At 46.8% G+C, this 23,665-nt stretch overlaps 3 protein-coding genes across 7 annotated transcripts in view; 2 read left to right on the forward strand and 1 right to left on the reverse strand.

The window, feature by feature from the left end:
• Positions 1–9,837, reverse strand: part of CACNA1F (calcium voltage-gated channel subunit alpha1 F) — a 58,426-nt gene extending 48,589 nt beyond the window's left edge. For 3 of the 4 annotated variants that reach the window (XM_053370968.1, XM_053370966.1, XM_053370965.1), the window contains exons 1-5: positions 8,446–8,545; positions 6,637–6,776; positions 3,822–3,964; positions 1,897–2,049; positions 49–245 (exon numbers count right to left, since the gene is read on the reverse strand). In XM_053370968.1, the coding sequence (XP_053226943.1) occupies positions 49–245; positions 1,897–2,049; positions 3,822–3,964; positions 6,637–6,776; positions 8,446–8,529 (717 nt within the window). In that variant the 5' untranslated portion in view covers positions 8,530–8,545. Of the gene's footprint in view, positions 1–48; positions 246–1,896; positions 2,050–3,821; positions 3,965–6,636; positions 6,777–8,445; positions 8,552–8,674; positions 8,934–9,644 lie in introns of those variants that run through there. The other variant, XM_053370967.1, reaches the window with a different exon arrangement.
• The window catches only part of HSD17B10 (hydroxysteroid 17-beta dehydrogenase 10), a 239,552-nt gene that overhangs the window by 44,499 nt on the left and 171,388 nt on the right, over positions 1–23,665 (forward strand). The window lies entirely within an intron of this gene.
• Positions 23,321–23,665, forward strand: part of CCDC22 (coiled-coil domain containing 22) — a 28,123-nt gene continuing 27,778 nt past the window's right edge. Inside the window, exon 1 of the mRNA XM_053370982.1 lies at positions 23,321–23,472. The gene's annotated coding sequence lies outside the window, so the exon portion shown is untranslated. The remainder of the gene's footprint in view (positions 23,473–23,665) is intronic.

Raw genomic sequence — 23,665 nt, forward strand, 5'->3', positions numbered from 1 at the left:
GAGCCATTGGCAGTGCTGCCCCCCCCCCAGTGGAGGAAGCTGCCTCACCCAGTAGAGCACATCGGTCCAACCTTCCATGGTGATGCACTGGAAGACAGTCAGCATGGCAAAAAAGAAGTTGTCGAAGTTGGTGATGCCACCATTGGGTCCTTCCCACTTCCCACGGCACTCGCTGTTGTTCGCCAAGCACTCCCGGCCGTGCCCAGAGAAGGCGCAAGGCGATGGGTCCTCCTCAGCCTCCAGGTCTGCAAGGGATGCAGAGATTTGGGGGGGGGGGACAGACAGGGAGAAGAGTGACAGGTTCATTCTAGTGCTGAACCAAACTATGTTTCACAAACATCTGCATATCTCTCAAAATGTGCCCTGTATTTCCAACACCCCCCACCCCCAAATACTAAAATACACACACACCAAAAAGTCACTTGATAGTTCAATGTTCTTTTAACATTTAGGCATTTAAGCATATCAGTAGACACCTTTTAAAATCCAGTCATGCATTTATGTTGCTGAAAATGAAACTGGCTATTTGGGTTAGAATCATAGAATTGTAGAGTTGGAAGGAATTCTGAGGGTCAGCTAGTCCAACCCCCTGCAATGCAGGAATATGCAGGTGGCTCGTATGGGGATCAAACCCATGGCCTTGGCGTTATCAGCAACACACGCTATCTAACTGAGCTAAGAGAGGTTGCATGTGTAAAAGGGAGCCCTTGGAGCACCCACAACTGCCTAACCTTGACTCCCATAGGTTCAGGTCGGGGGCCACAAGCAAGAGACTTCAGCCAGGAGATAGAAGCGAAACGGTGGCCTGTAGGCCTGATCTTTATTGTTGCAAGACTTCCCACCACCACAATCACGAAGCAGCCAGAAGCCCCAAACATTGTTACATCAGTTTTAAAAGTTTCCCATAATACATTTCCAGAAGCATCATCAAGACATCATAGATACGTCACAGAAAAGGTGTGGTCACAGGTAGAACCTGAGATCCAGAAATGTACCTGTCAATCAAATATAGTCTTTCACAGTACAAGCTCCTTGCAAAGGTCCTGCAGACAGACATGACTGTACATCTCAGGGATTATGGTGGGCTCACTAACCCCTCCCCTTATACCTCACTTCCCTGGGTCCTAAATGTCATTGGAACTGAGACTGATACAATGAGTAATTTCTTATGGATTTCTAAAGTTTTCTCATTGAGCCAGTACGTAGATACATTTACCAGTGAATTACTACATTTGGTATTGACACTTCCCCTGTTTTCCTTTGTTGGAGGCCTGAGGCTCCGTGGGGAGGCGTGGGCACCTTCTGCAAACTCTGCTGGTATTCCTTTTCTCAACATTAGGGACTGCCATCAGGGCTCTGGAGCCTCTGACCAAACAGGCACCTTGCGAATGGAGCTTTGAACCCAAATGAATGAGGTTTTGATAATGTGCAGTGAAGATTCCCTGTTCTTGCCTCGTGATGAGGCAGGACTGGGGGGGGGGGGTCTCTCAACCTCTCCCATTCAATTTCCCTGTAACACATGAAACTCACTATGTAGCCCTGATCACATTGTGAGAGGCTCTTTCAAGTTTATAACAACAACAACAACAACAACAACAACAACAACAACAACAACAACAACAACGCAGATGATGATAAAAGATAGCTGCAAATAGGTATGAAAAAATGTTTGAAAGAGAAGCCTTTCACATTCTTCAAAACTGCAGCTCTCACACTGAAAACTGAATTCAACAGAAATTCATCCCAGCAGTGCTATTCCCCATTCTGGAAGGAAGGAGTAGGATTATTCCCTACAGTTCATTTGCACACACTTGGATTGGTCTCTCTCTCTAAAATTTAACAGTTTTGGAGGCAAGAATGATCTACATACCTCCCCCCACACTTGCAGAACTATACCTGAACCAACGATGAAGCAGGTCTTGTGCATGCGGCCGATAAAGAGCTCCAAGCCAATGATAGCATAGATGATGATGACGAAAAGGACAAGCAGCGCAATGTGCAGGAGGGGCACCATGGCTTTCATGATAGAGTTCAAGACAATGTGCAGGCCTAGTTGGTGGAGAGGATTCAGAACATGGTGTTAACTTTGCAGAAGCATGATGAGCAGTGCTGCAACATGCAGCGCAATCACAACTGGCCATGTATGCAGGGGCACATGGCTGCAGGTGGAGAGCTCAGTCTCAGGAGCAGAATACAACCAGAAGGGGTGGAGGCATTCTCCTTCACAGCACAATGAACATTTGTAGAGAACCTGAAGCTAAATCATTTGCAGATGAATTGTCTCTGGGTCAAATTTCATACACGGCATTGAAGGAGCTGCTCCTGCTATCCATTGTGCAATGTGCTTGCAGCAGTGCAGAGCATGGTGAATACGGCTGTGTGCTGCTGTGCGTAGCATGTAATACAATGTGGAAGCATGAACTAAAATGCAAGTGGTGCTTTAATGTGGCCCTGCACAGCAGGCATGCAGTTTGTGGGAACTGTATTTAAGGAGACTTGCAGAGTGGCTGTAAGTCACAATAATGCAATCACACGGAATGTGTCGATGTGCTGCCTAGCAAGACAGCATGCAAATCTGTGCACGTGGTATGCTCTGGGTAATACTGTGTGTCTGCATGGAAGCCAACATGAAGCTCGATGTGCAGGTCTGATTGTATACAGTGCAATGCCTGTGATGCATTGTAGCAGATTAAACATGAGCTGCAGTATAATACTGCAGTGTGATCTAGTGCAGAATGATAGCATATGTTTTGGCAAAATAAAGTGACTCTGGCTAATGCCACGACATGCAGTGAGGTGCAATAAGGCAACCATTATGTGGCATATGCCCCAAAATTGCTGTGAATTGTCTTTATTGCTCTGTGGTATAGCAGCGCAACTGTGCACAATGCAGTGTGGATATGGCATCACAAGAACACTGCGACAACACATGGTACAGCACCTCTCTGCTCAATAAGCTACTCTGGCAAAGGAAAGCAGAGTGCAGCCACTATGCAGCTAGCAGCAAAACCAATACAGTGGTACCTCGAGTTACAAACGCCTCAGGTTACAAACTCCACTAACCTGGAAGAGTAACCTCGAGTTGAGAACTTTGCCCCAGGATGAGAATGGAAATCATGTGCCGGCGGCACAACAGCAGCAAGAGGCCCCATTAGCGAAAGCAAGCCTCTAGTTAAGAACAGTTTCAGGTTAAGAACAGACCTCTGGAACGAATTAAGTTCATAACTAGAGGTACCACTGTATGTACAGTTAGGCACATGATATGTGGTACAGCAGAAATACCATATACAGTACAGTGTATAAATGCAGCTCAGAGCATCAACCCAACGGCATCTCAATTTGACCCAAAGCAGTGCAAATGATGGTGCACTGATTGTTATTGGCTTCTTTCTTCAGAGACTACTACCAAGGAAACATATGGGGGCCCCTCCAGACATCCTTTTTATTGCACATCATGATTATTTGCGCTCTTGATGTTTTTGGGGCAGTTACATGTGATCCCACTTTCAATACTGTTTGCACCTGCAGAAGTTTTGGAATGGTCAGACGGCTTCATTTCCAGTCAGCACATGCCCGGTATCTTCCAGCTGAAACCCCTTAATTTTTATACCCCAAATGTTCTGGTTTATTTTTGTCCTCCATTTGTCGTGCTGACAGCTCCTCTGGCTAGCAATAATGGGATAGCATTGGGGAGACATCACACAACAAACTAAAGCAGAATCAATTAACCACTACATGCATGATTATTGTGTCAAGAAAGTTCACCAACAATTAAACACCAGTCCGGAGGTGCCCTGTTTGTAAAAGAGAGAGATGCTTACTAGGGACACCAGAGACGAGGCGCAGAGGTCTCAGGACACGGAAGGCTCTCAGAGCTTTGACATCAAACCCACCCGGCTTCCCACTCATGTGATGAGCCTCTCCAGGCTTGTGGGAAACTTGTTCCAGGATGACACTGAAGAGACTGTGGGGGGGGGGAGACAGGATCATGATGAGAGAGGCAGGGGACCTTTCTTCCCATGAAGAGCCCACCCAAACACAGATAAAAGAATGACAAACTAGCTTCTAGCCCCATAGACCCATTTATGGCCTTCACTCTCTAGGGCTAACAGTGTGAAGCAGGCCCTGGTGGGGATTATTGTTATCATCGTCATTATTATATCCACTCCATGGTCCCAGAGCGGGTTACAACAATTAAAACACAATCTTGAGGTGCCAGCCATTGATAGACCAATCCTATATTTTAATCCTTTTTTAAACTACCTCAAGGAGGGGGTGGTCAGTCTCTCCTCTCCTCTCTAGTTCTAGAGATCGGTGTTCTTCATTGGATGAGGACTCAGAGTATTGATCCTCAGGCTATAAGGACTATCCCCTTTTCAAGATCATTCCCCTTAACCTAATCCCAAAGGGAACTAAGGATTTGGGGATCGTCTGGGGAGATGCTTGAGCCTTCCCCCCCAAAAAAAACACCAGAGCTGGGCTCTAAAATGTGGGGTATAATAAAGGCAATTAAGCACAATTCCTTTTGCTCTCCTCTGAGCAACAATAGCTGGCCTCCACATATCTGATAAATTACACTTGAATCCTCAGGGCATCGTATATGAGGTTATTCCATTTTATCCTCAAAATAGTGAGAAAGTGGCCTGGGCTTACCCAGTGAGCTTTACCACTAAGCAGAGAAGAAATCTGAATTCAGCTCTCCCTGGTCCATGCCCAACACTGTCTACTGCTGTACACTGCTGCTCAACAGATGGCTTGTGATCCATGCCAGCATCTGACACACCATGGCAATAGGTCCTGGGGCGCACATTTAATATAATGACGTGCAGCCATTTTGGGTGGTAAAATGTCCTTGATGGCCCTGATGATGGTGGAGGGGGTTTTACTTGGGCCTTCTGCAAAGAAGGCTTGCCTGAGGGTTATAGCTCCAGGAGAAATACCCCCCCCGCCCCCCGCCAGTGGATGGCTTGGTATGTAGCACAGATTGCAGTCTGAATTGCATGGGCCATGTGTAGGGGACCTTCGGTCCTCCAAATGTTGCCGAACTAAATCTCCAGTCAGCCCTAGCAAGTATGGCCAATGTGTAGTTCAGCAATATCGGAAGGGCCACAGAGACCCCACACCAGTCATAGGTTAATTTGTAAGCAAAGGAACAAGTGGGATGGCATAGCCTTTTAACAGACTTGCCATGTCTCTGGAGCTGACCTCAAGTTTCAGGACCTTTATCAGATGGAGAGAAACCTCCAGGCACAGCAGGATCTCAGGCTGGCAGGGGGTGTAGGAAACTGCCTTGAAGTAGGTCTGCCAAGCCCAGTGCAAGACGGGCTCTTTAGCTTATTGAGCAAAGGTTTTTCCCCCAATCACCTGATCCTTTCAACCAGAGGTGCTGGTTCTGAACCTGGATCTTTCCATGTGCAAAGTGTGGTCCCTCCCACTGAACTAAGAGGTCTGGCTATTGTCCTCTTTTATTTGTGTTATTGATTTTTGTAAGTATATATACCACCCAATACTTTTTGATTCCAGGGTAATTAGCAATCACACAAAAACACCATTAAAACTACAATAAAACAGCATAAGACAATTTAAATGTACTGTATCTAGGAGTCATGGTGAATTTGGATAAAGTGTTATCTACATGATCTCTGTTGGGTCATATATGCAAGATAATTGCTCATTTTGTTTATTTTATTTAAAATGAAATAAAATTAATTTATATAAAAAATACATGATGAATAATTGAAAAATGTTTTCAACTGGAACCTAAAAGGTAGCAAAGAAGGTGCCAGTCAGAACTCTCTGGAGAGGATGTTCCCCAAACTGAGGACCACAACCAAGCATGTCCATGTTCACCAGCTGCTTCACCTCTGGCAGCAGAGGCATTCAGGTGGCTTCCATAAATGAGCAGCTTGGTGTGGTGCAGGGATTCTTTTGCTTGAGAGCTTTTACAATTAATTCCATGTCCTTCCCCTGCCTCATGTCCACCAGACTCCCCTTTCAGGCACCAGGGTGCCAGGTGTCAACCCTTGTCCCGACCAGGGACCATAGTAGGCCTCATTCCTCTCTTCGAAGGCCCCACACTTTGAACTACCAGGTACCACCCCTTAGGTCACAGGTAGGGATGGGTGAATGTCTATTTCAGTTTCTCATTTTCTAGGCTTAAGTACAGCTCTATAAGAGTCCTATTCATATGTTCACGGCATAAGCATTTAGCTATGGGCACTGGCTCTGGCTAGTTGACCATTTCAAGTCCCTTCAAACACAAGACCTGGGCCTCTCCCTTCCTACTAACATTGCCATGTACAGACCCCCAACAGGGCTTCCTGTACTTTTAACTGTTTGGTTGAAAGAATTATGACATTACAGCTTTGTCCAAAGAGGACACATCCTTTGGCACACATTTTACAGAAACGAGGGCTTTTCTCAGGACTTGGATCTAATTCCTCAACTTCGTTAATAATCGCTTGCTATACAGACTTATTTGCATTAAGATGCTGCAGAAGAGCTGCGCTACTGCAGTTTCCCCAAATCTCCCCTCTCTCTGTTGCCAGGCAGTCCATTTGGAGAGATATACTTGGGTCTTTTGGCAACCTGCAGAAGTGATTTGCACTCACTCATCATGCCACGGAAAAAACTCACCCCACCACAACGATGACAAAATCGAGAAGGTTCCAGCCATTGCGGATGTAGGCGCTGGGATGCATGACCAGTCCATAGGCAAGGATCTTGAGGAAAGTCTCCACCGTGAATATGATGAGAAAAACATACTCCACTTGCTCCTGTGGAGGAAGAAGGCCAGTAGGCCCAAATTATACTTCCAAGTTTCTCCTGCTTGTGTCCTGAGAAGCAATCTATCACTTTACAGTGGTACCTCAGGTTACATGCACGTCAGGTTTCAGACTCCGCTAACCCAGAAATAGTACCTCGGGTTAAGAACTTTGCTTCAGGATAAGAACAGAAATCATGCTCCGGCGGCGTGGCGGCAGCAGGAGGCCTCATTAGCTAAAGTGGTGCTTCAGGTTAAGAACGGACCTCCGGAATGAATTAAGTACTTAAGCCGAGGTACCACTGTATTGGGATTTGAAACCAGTCACATGTTCCAAAGTCAGGACAATCCCAAAGAGCTCCACTTGAAAGCTCCAGTTCTGGAAAGTTACACTAGAGACAGAGACTGGAAATTCCCATCAAGGGAAATGGGCAAAAATTTCTCTGGATTAGCATTATCTCAGTGCAACACCAGCACAAGCAGCTTACAGAGTGGGCAAGAAATAGGAGGGAGAGCAAAGAGTTGGGAGTATCACACTTGCACACACACTCCCCAGAAAAGAGGAGCATGCATTTGTCACTCACGGCATGCAAAATTCAATATAAATAAACACAAAAACACAGAGAATAAAAGATATGTGGAGCTATAGCACATAACCCTGAAATCCCGATCAATAGGCCAGCCCCATCACATCTTTACTGAGACCCACTAGTAAGAGAACCAGAAACACAGTGCAGTTAGCACTACTTTCTGCTTCTTTCCTTTTATACCAGTAAATGTTATCCTCTCCTTCAATGAGAACAGAATCTCTGGGCTCTGTCCTGCCATTGTAAACAACAAAGCCCTCCCACAGTGGTACAGTATATGTACTGTGTGAACTGTAAAAAAATTAATTCTTAAAAAAATGGCTGGCAGAGAAATGAGATCAAGTTCTGTCTTTGGCTTCACTGGTGTCAAGCATTTCTGGATTTACCCTAGAGGGGAGAAACAGAGATCAGAAACTGGCCCCCATCCAGTTTCAGTCATGGATTATTCTGGATTTACTCCAGGGAAGCTGAGATCAAACTCCAGCCCTGACCCCAGCTGCAATCAGCAGATGACTTCAAATTCATAGGGGAGCTTCTGTGGCCTCACTGCAAGACCCTCGGTCCCCAGAGTGAACTAGGAAGCTGTGGGGATGAGGGGGCAGGGGGCAGCCTGTTGCCTCAGCTGCCCCCAGTCAGGTGGTGGATTAATGGTTATTAAGAGATAATAGTTTTAATTAGCATTAACGTGTTGCCTCAGACAGAAATCAAGTTGTAAAAGTGGAATCATTAAGGAAGAAGGAGGCCACGGCAAAGGAGTTTACTGGACTACAAGGTGAAGAAAAATAAGGAGCAGCTGTGTGATCCAGGATTTAGGGTATCTCTAGCCGGAAGGTGGCATGTGGTGGGTTACAGCAAGGAAGCAGACCTTGGAGACAATATTCCTGGCTTCACATGATGTTGTCTTCCTGTGTCAGACCTTGGGCCTACCCATCTAGTTCAGTACCTGTACTATCTGACAACAGTTTTCTGAGGTCTCCAGCTGTCCAAAATCCTTTTCACTGCATCCTTCAGCATGCAGAATATGTGCTCTGCCATTGCACTATGCTCTCCCCCACTCCCCACCCTTCCCTCCAAGGCTTTGGGAAAGGCACTCACCAAGTTGTGGTTGGAGACATTCGAGTCATCCTCAGGGAAAGGGATATAGACTCCTAAGGCCACACAGTTGGCGAAGATGGTCATAAGAATGAGGATATCAAAGGGTCTGGGAACATTCAGTTAAGGCAACAAACAGGAATTTCTTCTCCCTCCTTCCCCCAAGGAAAAAAAAGGGCCTCCCCACCCCCACCCCGAGTCAGATGTCTCCCAATTTGTAAGAATAGGATGCTTCCATTCAACGATGCTGATGGCAGCACGGCGGATGGGGTTGTTCAGCCTGAGACAGAAGAGGGCTCGTGGTGAACGGTGCACCACATTGGTCCCCTGGGTTTTATGCTTGTTGTGCTGGAGACGCTTCTTCTGGGCATTGCTGCCTGTAGAGCCCAGTGTATCTGAGCCCCCGCCAGCAAGTGTCCATGCCAGGGCCTGGCCTGTTGCCTCCACAAAAGCCTCGGCCGCCGAGCGTGGGATCTCAGGGGTGCCAGCTGCTGCAAGGTGGAAACAGGGCAAGGGGGAGTTAAGGATGGATCTAAAGGCTAACTGCCCTGCTTCTTAGAAAAGGCACAAAAAAGAAATAAGGTTCTGAAAAACACAAAACGGTTGGTTAGTATAGAAATATGACAGAGCATGTTCCACTGTGGGAGACTTTTCCAAGACTAAGGCCTCTGTGAGCTCAGGCTGAAATAAAACTTTAGATGTTTGCCTGGCACCTATGGTTTGGCCTCAGGACTTCACACTCATTCATTTCCATTATCAGTTCCAGTTATACATCAAAACACCTCATTCTGATTGCAACACCAAAGCCATACACTTCTCTGTTTTTTTCCGCTGCTGTTCCAATCTTAAACAGTGTCCAAGCCTTTACTACCCTTTACTTCAACCCCTTTGCTAACCTAGGACCAACTGTGCTCTATGTTTAACTATTGAGAACCACTATAATGCAAAAGTTTGCCTGATGCCCCCCATAGCTGGACTCCAGATCATTCGTCTTCTACCAGCCCCTACTTACCACTGTCTTATTCCTCTCAGTATCTTCTAAACACACCCCTAAGAGCTGCAATCCCAAATGCACTAAGTAAACTCCTTTCAGTAACACTTACTTCTGAGTAAACATGCCTAGGAATGCACTGTAAGACTCCTACCCACCTCCCAACAGCTTGTCCCTACCTTGTTAACTAAACACATCTACATCTACTCACGTCCTCCGTTGCACTCGGACATCTTGCTGACTGGTTGTAGGGGGTGAGAGGGCAGATGAGGAAATCTCCAGAAGATGCTAGCACTTTAGACCAACTACCTCTTCCCCTTGCAAGGGGGGGCTTCCCATTCTTTTGGCCTTTCTCCCTGGGCGGGGAGGAAGGACCAAATTAACCCTACGTGCTCTCATGGGAGGGCAGAAGCAGGAGCCTTCCAAGTGCTTGCTTTCCACAGCAGCAGTGCTCCCGCTGAAAAGGATTTGAGCCCCTGCTCGTGTCTGCTTCTCTCTCACACTCTCTCTCTTTCTGTCGCTCTCCCTGCTTCGTTCCCTCGCTCTCGGTCGAGGATTAAGGCAGATTGCCTACTTTAAAGGGCAGCGCAGGAGGCAGGGAGGAGGGAGCTCACACAGCTGGTTAGGTCACTGACTGTTGAGAGCTGGGGACATCCCAGCCACACAAGCCAGCCTAGGCCTGGAAAGGGGTAGTATGAAAGATGTGACTGAAATGGGAACGGCCTTGTCGTAATCCAACACACCCTACCTGAGTGTTGTGTAAAAGCAGCATAAGGGAGCTCTTGTAAATGATGGATTTCTCCGTGACCAAAACCAGACCGACACCAAGTATTTTATGATGGCAAGTTTCCTGTCTTTCTTCAGACAGTCTGGCTTCATACCTCCACCCTCAGTCACCCTGGCACAGATTACGCACAAAGAGCCCATTTGCATGTCTTTTTGGGGTGCAGGATGGGATGGGATACTGAGATGGTTGTTCCCAATGTAGGGCCTTGCTCACTTACCTCAGGGCATTCTGGGGTGAACGGACCCAGCTTTTGTACTCCTGTGCACACTACCGCACAAACACTTTTACCTTTAAAACACATTCAAAACACAACCTTTCCCTTAAAAGAATCCTGGGCACTGCAGTTTACCCCTCAAAGAGTTACAATTCCCACCAGCCCTTAACAAACTAAAGTGCCCAGAATTTTTTGAGGAGAAAATCCGCTTCTAATGTGCTTTAAAGGTATGGAGGTACAATGTCTTATGAAAAGGACAGCAACTGGCATAATTAATTGGTGAGTCAATAAAAATCTTAAAATTTACTATTGTTATTTCATAATATAGGGTTGCTTTTTAGAAACAATATTAGCCTGATGCCAACATATGTGGAAAAAGAAGGTAGTCAAACAAATGTAAAACATTGGCACAGACTATACATGTATGAGATACAATTACTCTAGATCGAGTGCACTCTCAACACTGGTTTGGGAAGCAGTGTTTTGTCTTATGTTTCACATTGTTTCATGTGAAATACTGCATTTTGATGTGTTTTCCCCAAAACCAGCTTCAGAAAAAGAATGACATTAAGCCCATAATGTGTATACAACCTTTGTTTTCCTGCCTTCTGGCACAGGACAGGAAATGTAAAGCATTGCTTTCTGGTTGGTATGTCAAAATTCATGAATGGCTCACACGTGCCAACTCTAAACAGAGGTGGACTGTACCACTATATTTCATTGTTTGATTATATATATATATGCATATACAGTGGACAACTTGGGTTGCGAACGTGATCCGTGCGGGAGGCACATTCGCAACCCGCAGCGTTCACAACCGCAGCGCATGTATGGGTCATGATTCAGCACTTCTGCGCATGCGCAAGCGCCAAAACCTGGAAGTAACACATTCCGATACTTCCTGGTTCGGCGCGGTGCACAACCCAAAAACGTGCAACCTGAAGCGTCTGCGACCCGAGGTATGACTGTATAATATATGGAAAGAATGAAACTGAAAGATAGAAAAGTGAAAGGAAAAGAAAGGGGAAGAAAGGACAACTAAATATAAGAATTAAAAAGGGTGAGAGTTTATTTACAGTTAATATTTGAGCAGGTGCAACTTTTGTTAGCTATGCATGGCAATTTGCACTTGATAAAATGTCTCCTTTCATATAATGATTGTTGATGATTGTTGTGAGTAGAATCAGAACTTACAGGGTTAAACAGTTCTGTGTGACGTCTCACATTCTGAGGCGTGGTTATGTTCACATACGGGAATCTTTCTTTGTGTGTGAGCTTCCTTTCGTTTTTGGCTGAGAGGCGAAAGGATGTCTGCTCTCTCGCCGGGCTGATTTATGATGTTTTTCTTCTCATTAAAAGACTGTTGGAGATTAGCAAGAAGCCTGCATTCAGTCTGATTTATTATCCACACACAAGGCAACAGTTTCTGCCGCTGCAAATAACTCTGCTAAGGACTTTGCTAAGAGAGCTAAGGGAGCTCAAGTTTTTCTATCGGCACAGACGTTCATCGGCGCAGCAGAAGCGTGCCGGGCGCCATCTTATCTCACAGGTTATGGGAAGCTAGCCAAGCTTTGGAAGCTGTTGCCACGTCGTGCCTGTGTGTGTGGGAGAAGCCAGTTGGAGCTCCTGCCTAACGTTTGAGGCAGCGAAGCTCGCTGGGAGGATCTCATCTTCAGGGCCGGGTGCCAAAAGGAGCTGCTGTTACGTGAGTAGGCTCAGCCCCGGGGGAGAAGATGGCAGACGGCCAGGAGTCATACTCCGTCCCTTTCAAGAAATTAAATGGGAGAAATTGGGAGGAGTGGTCCAGGAAGGCCTGGCTGGTAGCCAAGGGTCTGTGGGAGGCGGTCCGAGGGCCCCCACAGCAAGCTGCAGCCGGAGCTGCAGCAGCAGATGTTGCAGCTGCCCATGCCTCACAGAGGAGAAACCAGAAAGCCCTGGGAGCTATAGTGCTCAGTTTGGAGGGCTCACAGCTACCGTTGGTGGAGGGTCTTGAGACTGCTTTTGAGGCCTACCAGGCACTAGAGAGAGTGCACCACAGGACCACAGCTGGGGCAAAGATCCACACCACCAGAAGCTTGTTTGAGATGAAGCTGCGTCCTGGTGATAGCATCAGACAGCATGTGACTGAGATGCTCTCTGTTTTCAACAAGCTGAGACTGTTGCAAGTCAACTTTTCTGAGGAACTGAAATTTATATTTTGCTCAGCTCTTTGGACAAAAGTTATGACAATTTGTGTCTAACTTTGGAATCGATGAATCCAGCAGATCTTACACTGCAGTATGTGACTGGTCGCTTATGTGACGAGCAGGAACGCCGTCTCAGAGAGGGCCAAGCTGGAGCTGGGTGCCCTGCCGGTAGCAGGGGGGGGGCCAAGCCAGCAGAAGGCACAGTTCAGGCTTTTCCCACTCATCGTTGTTTTGTCTGTGGGTCTGTTGACCATTTACGTAGATCCTGTCCACGGAGAGCCGGAGAGGCCGGGCAGGATGTCTCCAAGGTCGCTTCCCATGGCAGCCAGCCAGGTTTCCATGGCAGCCAGTCTAGGAGAAGAGGCCAGCGTGGGAATGCGAAGGGAGGACGTGACAGAGGAAGTGAGATGGACGGTTCTTCTTATCACCTAGCTGCCTCTATGGCAACGCTGAGGGACAACTCCAGTGAGGGCAGCATGCTGCGTTGGGTCATCGACTCAGGAGCCAGCCATCACCTGATGCCAGCGCCACCTAGTGGTGAAATGTGGAACTGCAGGGCTGTTTCAACTGGGGAAACAGTCACTCTTGCTGATGGCTCACAGAGACAATTAACCACTGTTGGCAATGTGTTTGTTCCTTTTTTACAGGCAGAGCTGGAGGTCTACATTGTGCCAGGAATGAAATGTTGTCTTTTATCTGTATCTGCTCTTGTAAAGGAGGGTTATAAGGTTTGCTTTGCAAATGATGTCTGTTCTATTTCCAGGGGTGGGAAACAACTGGTCAATGTTGCATGTCAGAACAACCTCTTTGTTCTGGAGACACCTCTGGAGGGTAAGGGGGACCCTGAGACAGTACAGGCGAAGTGTGCTAACGTTCCCATACATGATTCGTGTGCTCACTTGTGGCACAGGAGAATGTCGCATAGCTGTTGGAAGTATATCCAGAAGTTGCCCAAATGCACTGAAGGTTGCCAGATGAAAGCATGTGATAAATTCCTGGATTGTAGGGCATGCAAAAGAGCAAAGGTAAAAAGGTGCAGTTATCCCAGATCGGAGAGGGTAACCACAAGGCCTTTTGAGCTTGTGCATACAGACCTTTGTGGACCCATGCCAGTGCCGAGTCTGGGCGAGGCCAGGTTTGTGCTCACGCTGACAGATGATTTTTCTAGGAACGGCTGGGTTTTCTCGCTGAAACGGAAAAGCGAGGCGGCGCAACTGATCAAAGACTGGGTTGCGGAGGTGGAACTACAGTTTTCCACTAAGGTGCAGAGTTTTCAGAGTGACCGAGGCGGAGAGTTTACCGGGTCTGCTCTGCAGAGTTTCTTCCGCCAGAAGGGAATACGTCACAGGTTGACAGTTGCTTCTTCTCCTCAGGAGAATGGCGTAGCAGAGCACAGGAACAGAACGCTAGCTGAGGCAGCTGACGCTCTACTGTTTGACTCTGGTTTGCCTCAGAGCTTTTGGGCCGAAGCTTGGAAGGCTGCCAACTTCACTTTGAACAGGTCCTATAGCTCTGTTGTAGGAGACACACCCTACTTTCTACTGCACCAGCAGAAACCCAAGGTGCATTTCTTCCGTGTGTTTGGTTGCGAAGCTTGGGTGCTTGTGCCAAAGGCTCAACGAAAGAAAGGTGACTCGAGGTCCCGGAAAATGATCTTTTCTGGGTACGAGCCTGCGACTAAAGGGTGGAGGTTTGCCTATCCAGAAGGTGATCAGTCCAGGATTCTAGTCAGCAGAAGTGCTGAGTTCTGTGAACAGAGTGGTTGGTCAAGGATCCATGCGAATCCTGACGTTCTCTCAGAGTGTCTGTTTGACTCTGATGAGGAGGGAGAGTTAGAAGCTGAACCTGTTGATGAGGACCAGGTCTCTCACCAGGGTCAAGAACAGGGAGGGGCATCTCCACAGGTTGTTAAAAGAGAGTCCAAGAGTGAGCCTTCGTCTCACATGAATATACCTAGAAAAAGAATCAATTAGAACCATGAAGTACCTTGCTCCTCCCAAAGAGGGCGCAAGAGGACCAACCAGGTCTGCGTGCACTAGCTGGTAGGGTTTGGAAGCCTGCCTGCTAGACTCCTTGCCTTTTGGAGCAATCTTCACCTTGTTCTCTGCACAAGATACACATTTCATGTGAAACTTACAGGGTTTGATGTTCAAACCTTCAACCAACCCAGGCATCTTGGCCAGCGCTTGCCAAGACAGGTAACAAAATCTTCGATGTGCATCGTGAATGCATCCTGCATGAAGAACTTTGTTAGTCTGTGCAACACAACAAGAATCAGCATTAGACACAGCAACAGCACTGTCATCATAGGTTATACAGAATAAGCCATCCATAAACTTTGCATGCAAAATGTCCTCTTTGCCTTTCCTGATGACAGGCGCTCCTCTTGAAGGATATCTCAAAACCACGCCCAGTAAGCTGTGGGACACTAAGCAAATTGCCCGCAGCTCCTGGAACAAAAAGTACATCTCTGATGGTAGTTTGCAGACTTGCAAGTTTCACAGTCCCAACTCCTGCAACTTGCAAAGTCCTTCCATCAGCCAGGTGGATCTCACCATCTTGAGGTGTGAAGGAGATAAACAGGTGGCGGTCTTTTGAAAGATGGCGACTGGCACCAGAGTCAACAACAAACCTGGCCTTGGCCTTTGGAGCAGGTTTTCCAGCAAGCAAAACCTTGTTTTCCACCGGCGTGGGCTTTTGCAGCTTGCCCCCCTGCTCCTGGCCATCAGAGTTGCCTTTAGCCTTTGGTGAAGCTGTGCCAGCAAACAAAGCCTTGTTTTCCACTGGCGTGGGCTCTTCACCCTCCCTCTGCTTCGGGCCATCTGCAGGCATCTTGCTCTGTTCACCTCTGGCCTTCTGGCCTCTGCAAAGGCGATGACCTTGGTTCTCACGAGAAACAGAGCTCTCAGCTGCCGACTCCTTGGCTCCCCCTGGAGGCTGGAATGCTGCCTGGGATGATGTGACAGTCTGCTCCCCCTGCAGCTTGCAACCGGTGCCCTCAGCATCCCTGCATTCACTCGCATTCTGGGAAACAGCCAGGACCTCCGATGCAGTCAAACTCTGGGCTGGGATGACTGGCAGATGGGCCTTTTTCAAAGCATTCCACATCTTACATGCCGTCACGCTGCCAGCAAGCGTGTTTAATTCCTCCAGAGAGACGGACAAGACTATTACGTCTATGGCCCTCAAATTCTGGGCTCTCCATTTCTCTGTCAGAGGAACTGGAGGGGCTTCAGACACAGTATGCCACACTCCAAACTGACGCAGCAAACTCTCACACCATTTTGCCCAGGTCTGATATTGTGCCGATTTAACTTTGGGCACTCAGTGGCCTCAGAAGCTTGGAAAAACTCCATTCCAGCTTTTTACTTGAGCTGTGAGCCTTTATGCCTTCAAAGACGTCTTATCTCGGCAGCCCATTAATCACGAATTCTCTGGCGCCGCTCCCAGATCTATTAGACCAGCCGGAGTTCAAAGACTCTTCCACGGCATTCAGAAAAGCCTCTGCTTTCACTTTTCCAACACATACCTCAGCAGTCTGTCGCAGTCTTACTCTCCTGTAAGTGCCGTGAATCTGGGCCCGAAACCTGTTGTTGGGATACTGCCAGGGAGACAAAGTCCATCTTAGCCCCCAAGCCGGCTGCCGGACGATCCATCGACCTCCCGTAGACACACAGTATCAGCAATTAGCGACACGAAGCCTCAAGAATTTAGATTGCCACATTCTTAGGCTGGTGCACACTCTATCAGCAGAATTCACACAGCAAAAGATGCACAGCAGGAGAGCATTTTTCCAAGTTTATTCAGCGTTGATCAAAACAAAGAAAAACATGACCGCCTACATCGGTATGCTTAAGCAACAAGAAGGAAACGAAAGCAACTGAACACATAAACATCCTGTGAACAGGAAATACGCAGACTCTGTGACTCACAAAGCCTGCTCCCTTTTAAGGTGGAACGGAAATATCCCAACAGTTACTTGCCCATAACTGTTTGGGGTGAGTTGTACTCACAGTTCCCCTCAGGATGCGAGACGAGAGGGGGTGTGAGGAGAATCAGAACTTACAGGGTTAAACAGTTCTGTGTGACGTCTCACATTCTGAGGCGTGGTTATGTTCACATACGGGAATCTTTCTTTGTGTGTGAGCTTCCTTTCGTTTTTGGCTGAGAGGCGAAAGGATGTCTGCTCTCTCGCCGGGCTGATTTATGATGTTTTTCTTCTCACTAAAAGACTGTTGGAGATTAGCAAGAAGCCTGCATTCAGTCTGATTTATTATCCACACACAAGGCAACAGTTTCTGCCGCTGCAAATAACTCTGCTAAGGCCTTTGCTAAGAGAGCTAAGGGAGCTCAAGTTTTTCTATCGGCACAGACGTTCATCGGCGCAGCAGAAGCGTGCCGGGCGCCATCTTATCTCACAATGATCCCCAGCAGACTAGGGACAAGGGTGAAAGCTGTTTCCTAGTTCTGCTGGATCTCTCAGCGGCCTTTGATACCACCAACCATGACATCCTTCTGGACCGTCTAGAGGGGCTGGGAGCTGGGGGCACAGTGGTTCCACTCCTTCCTCCTGGGCCATGTCCAGAAAGTGGTGTTGAGGGTTGTGTGTTCAGACCCCTGGGCTCTCACTTGTGGGGTGCCTCAGGGTTCTGTCCATGCTTTTTAATATCTACGTGCAGCCGCTGGGAGAGATCATCAGGGGGTTTGGCCTGGGTGTTCATCAGTATGTGGATGAGACACAGCTCTACCTCTCTTTTAAATCAGAACCAGTGAAGGCGGTGAAGGACCTGTGTGAGTATATGGAGGCAGTTGGAGGATGGATGGCAGCTAACAGATTGAGGTTGAATCCTGACAAGATAGAAGTACTGTTTTGGGGGGACAGGGGGCGCACGGGTGTGGGCGACTCCCTGGTCCTGAATGGGGTAACTGTGCCCCTGAAGAACCAGGTGCGCAGCCTGGGAGTAATTTTGGACTCACAGCTGTCCATTGAGATGCAGGTCAATTCTGTGTCCAGGGCAGCTGTCTACCAGCTCCATCTGGTACACTGGCTGAGACCCTACCTGCCCACAGACTGTCTTGCCAGAGTGGTACATCTCTCGCTTGGACTACTGCAATGTGCTCTACGTGGGGCTACCTTTGAAGGTGACCCAGAAACTACGACTAATCCAGAATGCGGCAACTAGACTGGTGATTGGGAGTGGCCGCCAAGACCACATAACACTGGTCTTGAAAGACCTACATTGGCTCCCAGTATGTTTCTGAGCAGAATTCAAAGTGTTGGTGCTGACCTTTAAAGCTCTAAACCATGAGTAGGCAAACTAAGGCCCGGGGGCTGGATCTGGCCTAATCACCTTCTAAATCTGGTCCGCAGATGGTCCAGGAATCAGCATGTTTTTACATGAGTAGAATGTGCCCTTTTATTTAAAATGCATCTCTGGGTAATTTGTGGGGCCTGCCTGGTGTTTTTACATGAGTAGAATGTATCATTTTATTTAAAATGCATCTCTGGGTTATTTGTGGGGCATAAGAATTTGTTCATTTTTTTCTTCTTCAAAATATAGTCTGCCCCCCACAAGGTCTGAGGGACAGTGGACTGGCCCCCTGCTGAAAAAGTTTGCTGACGCCTGCCCTAGCCTTGGCCCAGTATACACTGAGGTCCAGCTCCGAGGGTCTTCTGGTGGTTCCCTCACTGCGTGAAGTGAGGTTACAGGGAACCAGGCAGAGGGCCTTCTCAGCAATAGCGCCCACCCTGTGGAACGCCCTCCCATCAGATGTCAAGGAAATAAACAACTACCTAACTTTTAGAAGATATCTGAAGGCAGCCCTGTTTAGCGAAGTTTTTAATGTTTGATGTTTTATTGTATTTCTAATATTTTGTTGGAAGCCGGCCAGAGTGGCTGGGTAAACCCAGCCAGATGGGCAGGGCAATAATAATAATAATAATAATAATAATAATAATAATAATAATAATGTACTGAAGTTCTCACCCTGGGCCAGCAGGGGAATACTGTTGATAGTTATGCAAATAAGGGATTGAAAGTGACGTTCAGTGATTGGATAGTTTTAGAAAATTGTTACAGTTACGTTGTACTGGAGCTCTATATAAGCAGGCTGACTGAACCCTTCAGTTCAGTTCTGTCCTGGCCTGTGAATAAACAAGAGCTGTTTGAAGAATCGCTGTGTCGTCTGATATGTTCACCTACAACTTAACAATTATTATTATTATTATTATTATTATTATTATTATTATTATTATTATATAAAAGTACAGGAGCCTTTGTATCTTGCCATCCTAGAGTAAGAATCGGAAAAACAGACCTAGAATAATAGAAATGCATTGTAGTATGAATGAATTTTGTTTTGTATTCTTTGTTTTATAGAATACATATAATAATGTTATGTTACTAAGCAAATTTAATAAAGCAGTAAAAAAAAAAAAGAAATGCAGAGTTGGAAAGGACCCCAATGGTCATCTAGTCCAACCCTCTGCAATTCAGGAATCTCAACTGAAGCATCCATGACAGAAGGCCATCCAATCTCCTGAAGTAGTCCGTTCCACTGCTGAACAGCTCTTACTGTCAGAAACTTCTTCCTGATGTTTAGTCAGAATCTCCTTTCTTGTAACTTGAAGCCAGTGGTTCAAGTCCTACCCTTCAGAGGAGGAGAAAACAAGCTTCTTCCCTCTTCCATGTGACAGCCCTTAAGATATTGGAAGATAGCTATCATATCTCCTCTCAGTCTCTTCTTTTCCAGACTAAACATACCCAGCTCCTTCAACCATTCCTCATAAGGATTGTTTTCCAGAACCACATTTTACCAGCTACTCCAGAATCTCATGGGGGTCTTTGTCAAAAGCCTTACTGAAACCAAGAAACCTGATCCACCAAACTTGTAACTACAGTGGTACCTCGGGTTACATATGCTTCAGGTAACATACGCTTCAGGTTACAGACTCCGCTAACCCAGAAATATTACCTTGGGTTAAGAACTTTGCTTCAGGATGAGAACAGAAAGCACACGGCAGCAGCAGGAGGCCCCATTAGCTAAAGTGGTGTTTCAGGTTAAGAACAGTTTCAGGTTAAGAATGGACCTCCGGAACGAATTAAGTACGTAACCAGAGGTACCACTGTACAAGCATATACTGCAGCAAAATTAATAATGGGATCCATATTACAGATGGGTGATAAAGGAGGGACGTTAGGTCTGAAAAGGTTTAAGATTACTGATTAAGGTTGCAATCCTAACCATGGCTACTCCCAGGCAAGTGGGGTGAGGATTGTAGTCTTGGAGGACTCATTTTCTGATAACCTTTTGGAAGAGGGCTAAAAGGGTATCCTGTACACTCCCTCCTCCTCAAGTTACAGAGCTGTGAGCTTTGGTTTAACTGGTTTTACCTCTTTACAAAGGTGCCTCCGCATGAAGTAAGCTGACTGCAAGCTGGGGATCCTGACAGAGGAGGGCCCCAACCTTGCCCTGGCACGCGGGGCATTTCTCCTGCTTAAGCCCTACTGAATGGAAGGTCTGTGATGTGGCTGCATTCATTTAGAAGGAGCTTGAGTAAGGGAAGGGTCTGGCTGGATTGGGCCCTTAGGGTTAATTAGTTGTGGATGGTGGCACCAGCGCCATTTGGATGGTTCTCTTCAGGTGGTCAAATATTGTGACAGACTTTGTGGTTTTTAGAGTGCTCTGTCTTTTTATTTTTTCCTTTCTGCTTTTCACGCTGCTTGTTTTGGTCTGGGTTGATTGCTTGGCAAAATTAGCGTATTTTATTACATTTTTATAAACAGTTCATTGTAATAAGGTGCATTCATCTTTTTAGCGTTAGTTGATGTTTGATTTGTTTTTGTTTTTTTGTTTTCATCCTTGAAAAATTCTGGTGCTACAACCCATAAAAAGGCAGGTGCTGAAGATGGCTCAGTTGCTAGGAAACAGTTGCCTCCAATTATCCACCTTCAACTCCCTCCTCTCCCCGCCCAGCAGCAGGAGTGTCTAAGGAGGTACAAAGACTACAATGCCCAGCATGCTCTCTGTTCTTGCTGGATTGGAGACCACATGGTGTAGCTGAACCATAGTTATTATATAGGCACACTCATAGGTCTTAAGTTTTGGGTTCACTTTGGAAGCTTTTTTGTCTCTTCCCCTTCACACCCCATCACAATGAAACATTATTTATTATTATTTATTACTGAATTTATATACTGCCCTATACTCAGAGGTTCACAGAACAAGATCAACATAAAAACTGCAATATACTGTATAGAATCAAAACAAAAACAACAACCCAACCACTCTCCCACACACAAAGAGCCTGTGATAGGAATTTTATGGTCTTAGATATATGGTAATGTTCATAACTGCACATACATAGATCAACACAGGAAGACCAACCTGGAACCATTTTGATTCCTAAACTGACCAAATCCTTTCTCTGCAAGGTTAAACTGGAAAAGCCTCCCCATTGTCTCTTTCCTCACAAATCCTGTCTCAAGGATATGTCTGTTTGAATAAGGTGTGAGCCTGTGACCTGGTCCAGGAAATAAGTATTTTACCACTACAAAAGAATGGCCAGGCTCCCCAGGCAATCCAATCAAGTAACTTGCCAGACAGGAGATAAAACTGTGACAGGAGAAAAACAACATTTAAATTTCTGTGATGTAGGTGGGATGTATCTGAGGGGTGGTCTTAGGTTACACCCCTTCTGTGATGTATGTGTAATGTTTCTGGGGGTGGTCTTGATCTACAGGATGGGAATTTCAAAAGTCTTTATAAGCCCTTGCACAGCAATTTTGGGGGTCCTCCTCCTCTCCTGCGTGTGAGGGGAGCACCCTGTTGCAACAGATCAATAAAGATCAAGCTTACTAGCTGCTTTGCTTCTCAATATTCTCTGGTTGGCCTCTGTTATTTTCTCCTACCAATAGGGAACCTATGTAAGGACTCTATATGGGCTCTTGGATACCCCATAAGGGAAAAGGGCATATTTTTATTTACAACAAGCCACATTCTAAAACTACATAGGATGTCAATCAGATCAACCAAAGGCCTGGTTAAAAAGGAATGTTTTTGCCTGGTGCCTAAAGGTGTATAATGAAGGTGCCAGGCAAACTTCACCGGGGAGAGCATTCCAGAGATGGGGAGCCACTGCAGAGAAGGCCATTTTAGTATATTTGTGCAAACTGCAAGGTGAGGAGTTTGTCCTCTTTCTAAAGTAGGAATCATTCAATGTCATTTATTTCAATTTATTTATTATCTACTATTACATTTATCTCCCACCTTTCCTCCAAGGACCTCAGGGTGGCGTGTACACAGTTATGACATGCCAATGGTTATTATACCCCTCCGCAATTTTATCCTCACAACAACCCTGTGAGGGAGGTTGGGCTGAAAAGCAGTGAATGGTTGAGTTTGTGTTGGGACTCTTAGAGGGAAAATTATTTTATTCATTTATAGCCCACCTTTCTTCCAATGCACTCTTCCCAAAACCTACTTACCTTCAGCAAAATGGTGGTCTTAAGACCATACCTAGAATAATAGGCGGGGTATAAATAATAAATTATTATTATTATTATTATTATTATTATTATTATTATTATTATCGGGGGAGATTTTGCTCTGGAAAGCCAAACCAGTCCAGCACTGCCTCCAGCCTGCAGGGCTCACAGTGGATTACATTGCTGGGCCATTTTGTAAGACACTCCAAAGCACAGACGAACCTAAGAATACAGGGACAATGAATTAACATTGGCATTTATTGAGCAATTTATGTAACTTCAAATTCAAAATTATAAGGACTTGTGTTAGAAAGAGCAGGATCCCTCCTCTCTTTAGTTGCTATCTGTTGTGTGATGGGGACACTCACTGCTGCCTAACCAAGGAAAAAATAATTACCTTGTAGCAGGAAACACCCCCCCCCCATCATTCAGTTTGTACAAACTTCACACACACTCACACTCACACACTACATACGCTACGCTTCTGTTATAAATTCATAGAAAATCAACCATACATCAGATTTGCACTGTTCCACTTTTATTTTACTCCATGAAGGAAGGACTACAAAATGGGGAAGGTTTGATACAGGCCAGCCATAATCCCTTCACCATCCCAGCACATCCACAGGAGCCCTGCCCAGTTGCTATGCCAACCCTGATGGTCCTAGACAGAAGACAATCAAGATCACAAAGAACTTCCATATGGGAGTGGATTCAGCATGGACTGGAACAAAGGACAATGATCAGATCTTCTCTCAGGGGGCAGGAAACTGCGACTACCTTTTGTCTTCTGAAAATGACTCATGGGGAGGGGGGAGAAGGGAACCAGCCAGGTGACAAGACACTCAGGTTACCACCAACTCCTCCCTCAACCCCTCCTTTCTGTAATGTATGCATGATGTTTCTGGGGGTGGGCTTGATCTACAGGGTGGCAATTTCAAAAGTCTTTATAAGACCTTGCACACTATTTTTCTGGGTCCTTCCTCTCTCCTGCGAGTGAGGGGAGCACCCTGTTGCAACAGATCAATAAAGGCCAAGCCTACAGGCTGCTGTTTTGCTCCAAGTTATCCTGGTTGGTGTCTTTCTTTTTGTCCAAGGGAGCCCTCGGATTTTTCCGGTAACACCTTAAATTAATTCCCCATTAAAAATAACCTTATTGTTTTGCATTTCTGCATGGGCCTATGGGCCCCTCCCGCCAGGACTGCGCTGCTCTGCCACTCGCTCTAGCGGGGCGGAGAAGAGCCTCCTGGACCACAAATCCCAGCATGCTGCGCGCGGGGGAGACCCGGCACTACATTTCCCGCCTTCCCCTCGGGCGGGCCCCGTGACCCAGGCGCCTGGCCCAGCTGAGAGCAGAGGGAGCGGTGAGTGCCGCCGCCGCCGCCCGACTGCTGGCTTTCTGGCCGGCTGGCTTCGTCCCTCCCGGCTGCCTCTTCCCTTCGGCCCCGGGGTCCCGCTGCTGCTCCTGCCGCCGCCCCCGCCTGGGCAGCCCCGGGCCCCTTCCTCCCGCGGGCGGAGCGCGGGCTCGGCCAGGACACCCCGCCTCGCGCCCCCGTC

The sequence above is a fragment of the Podarcis raffonei genome, chromosome 17 (assembly GCF_027172205.1).
Source record: "Podarcis raffonei isolate rPodRaf1 chromosome 17, rPodRaf1.pri, whole genome shotgun sequence".
NCBI lineage: Eukaryota > Metazoa > Chordata > Lepidosauria > Squamata > Lacertidae > Podarcis > Podarcis raffonei.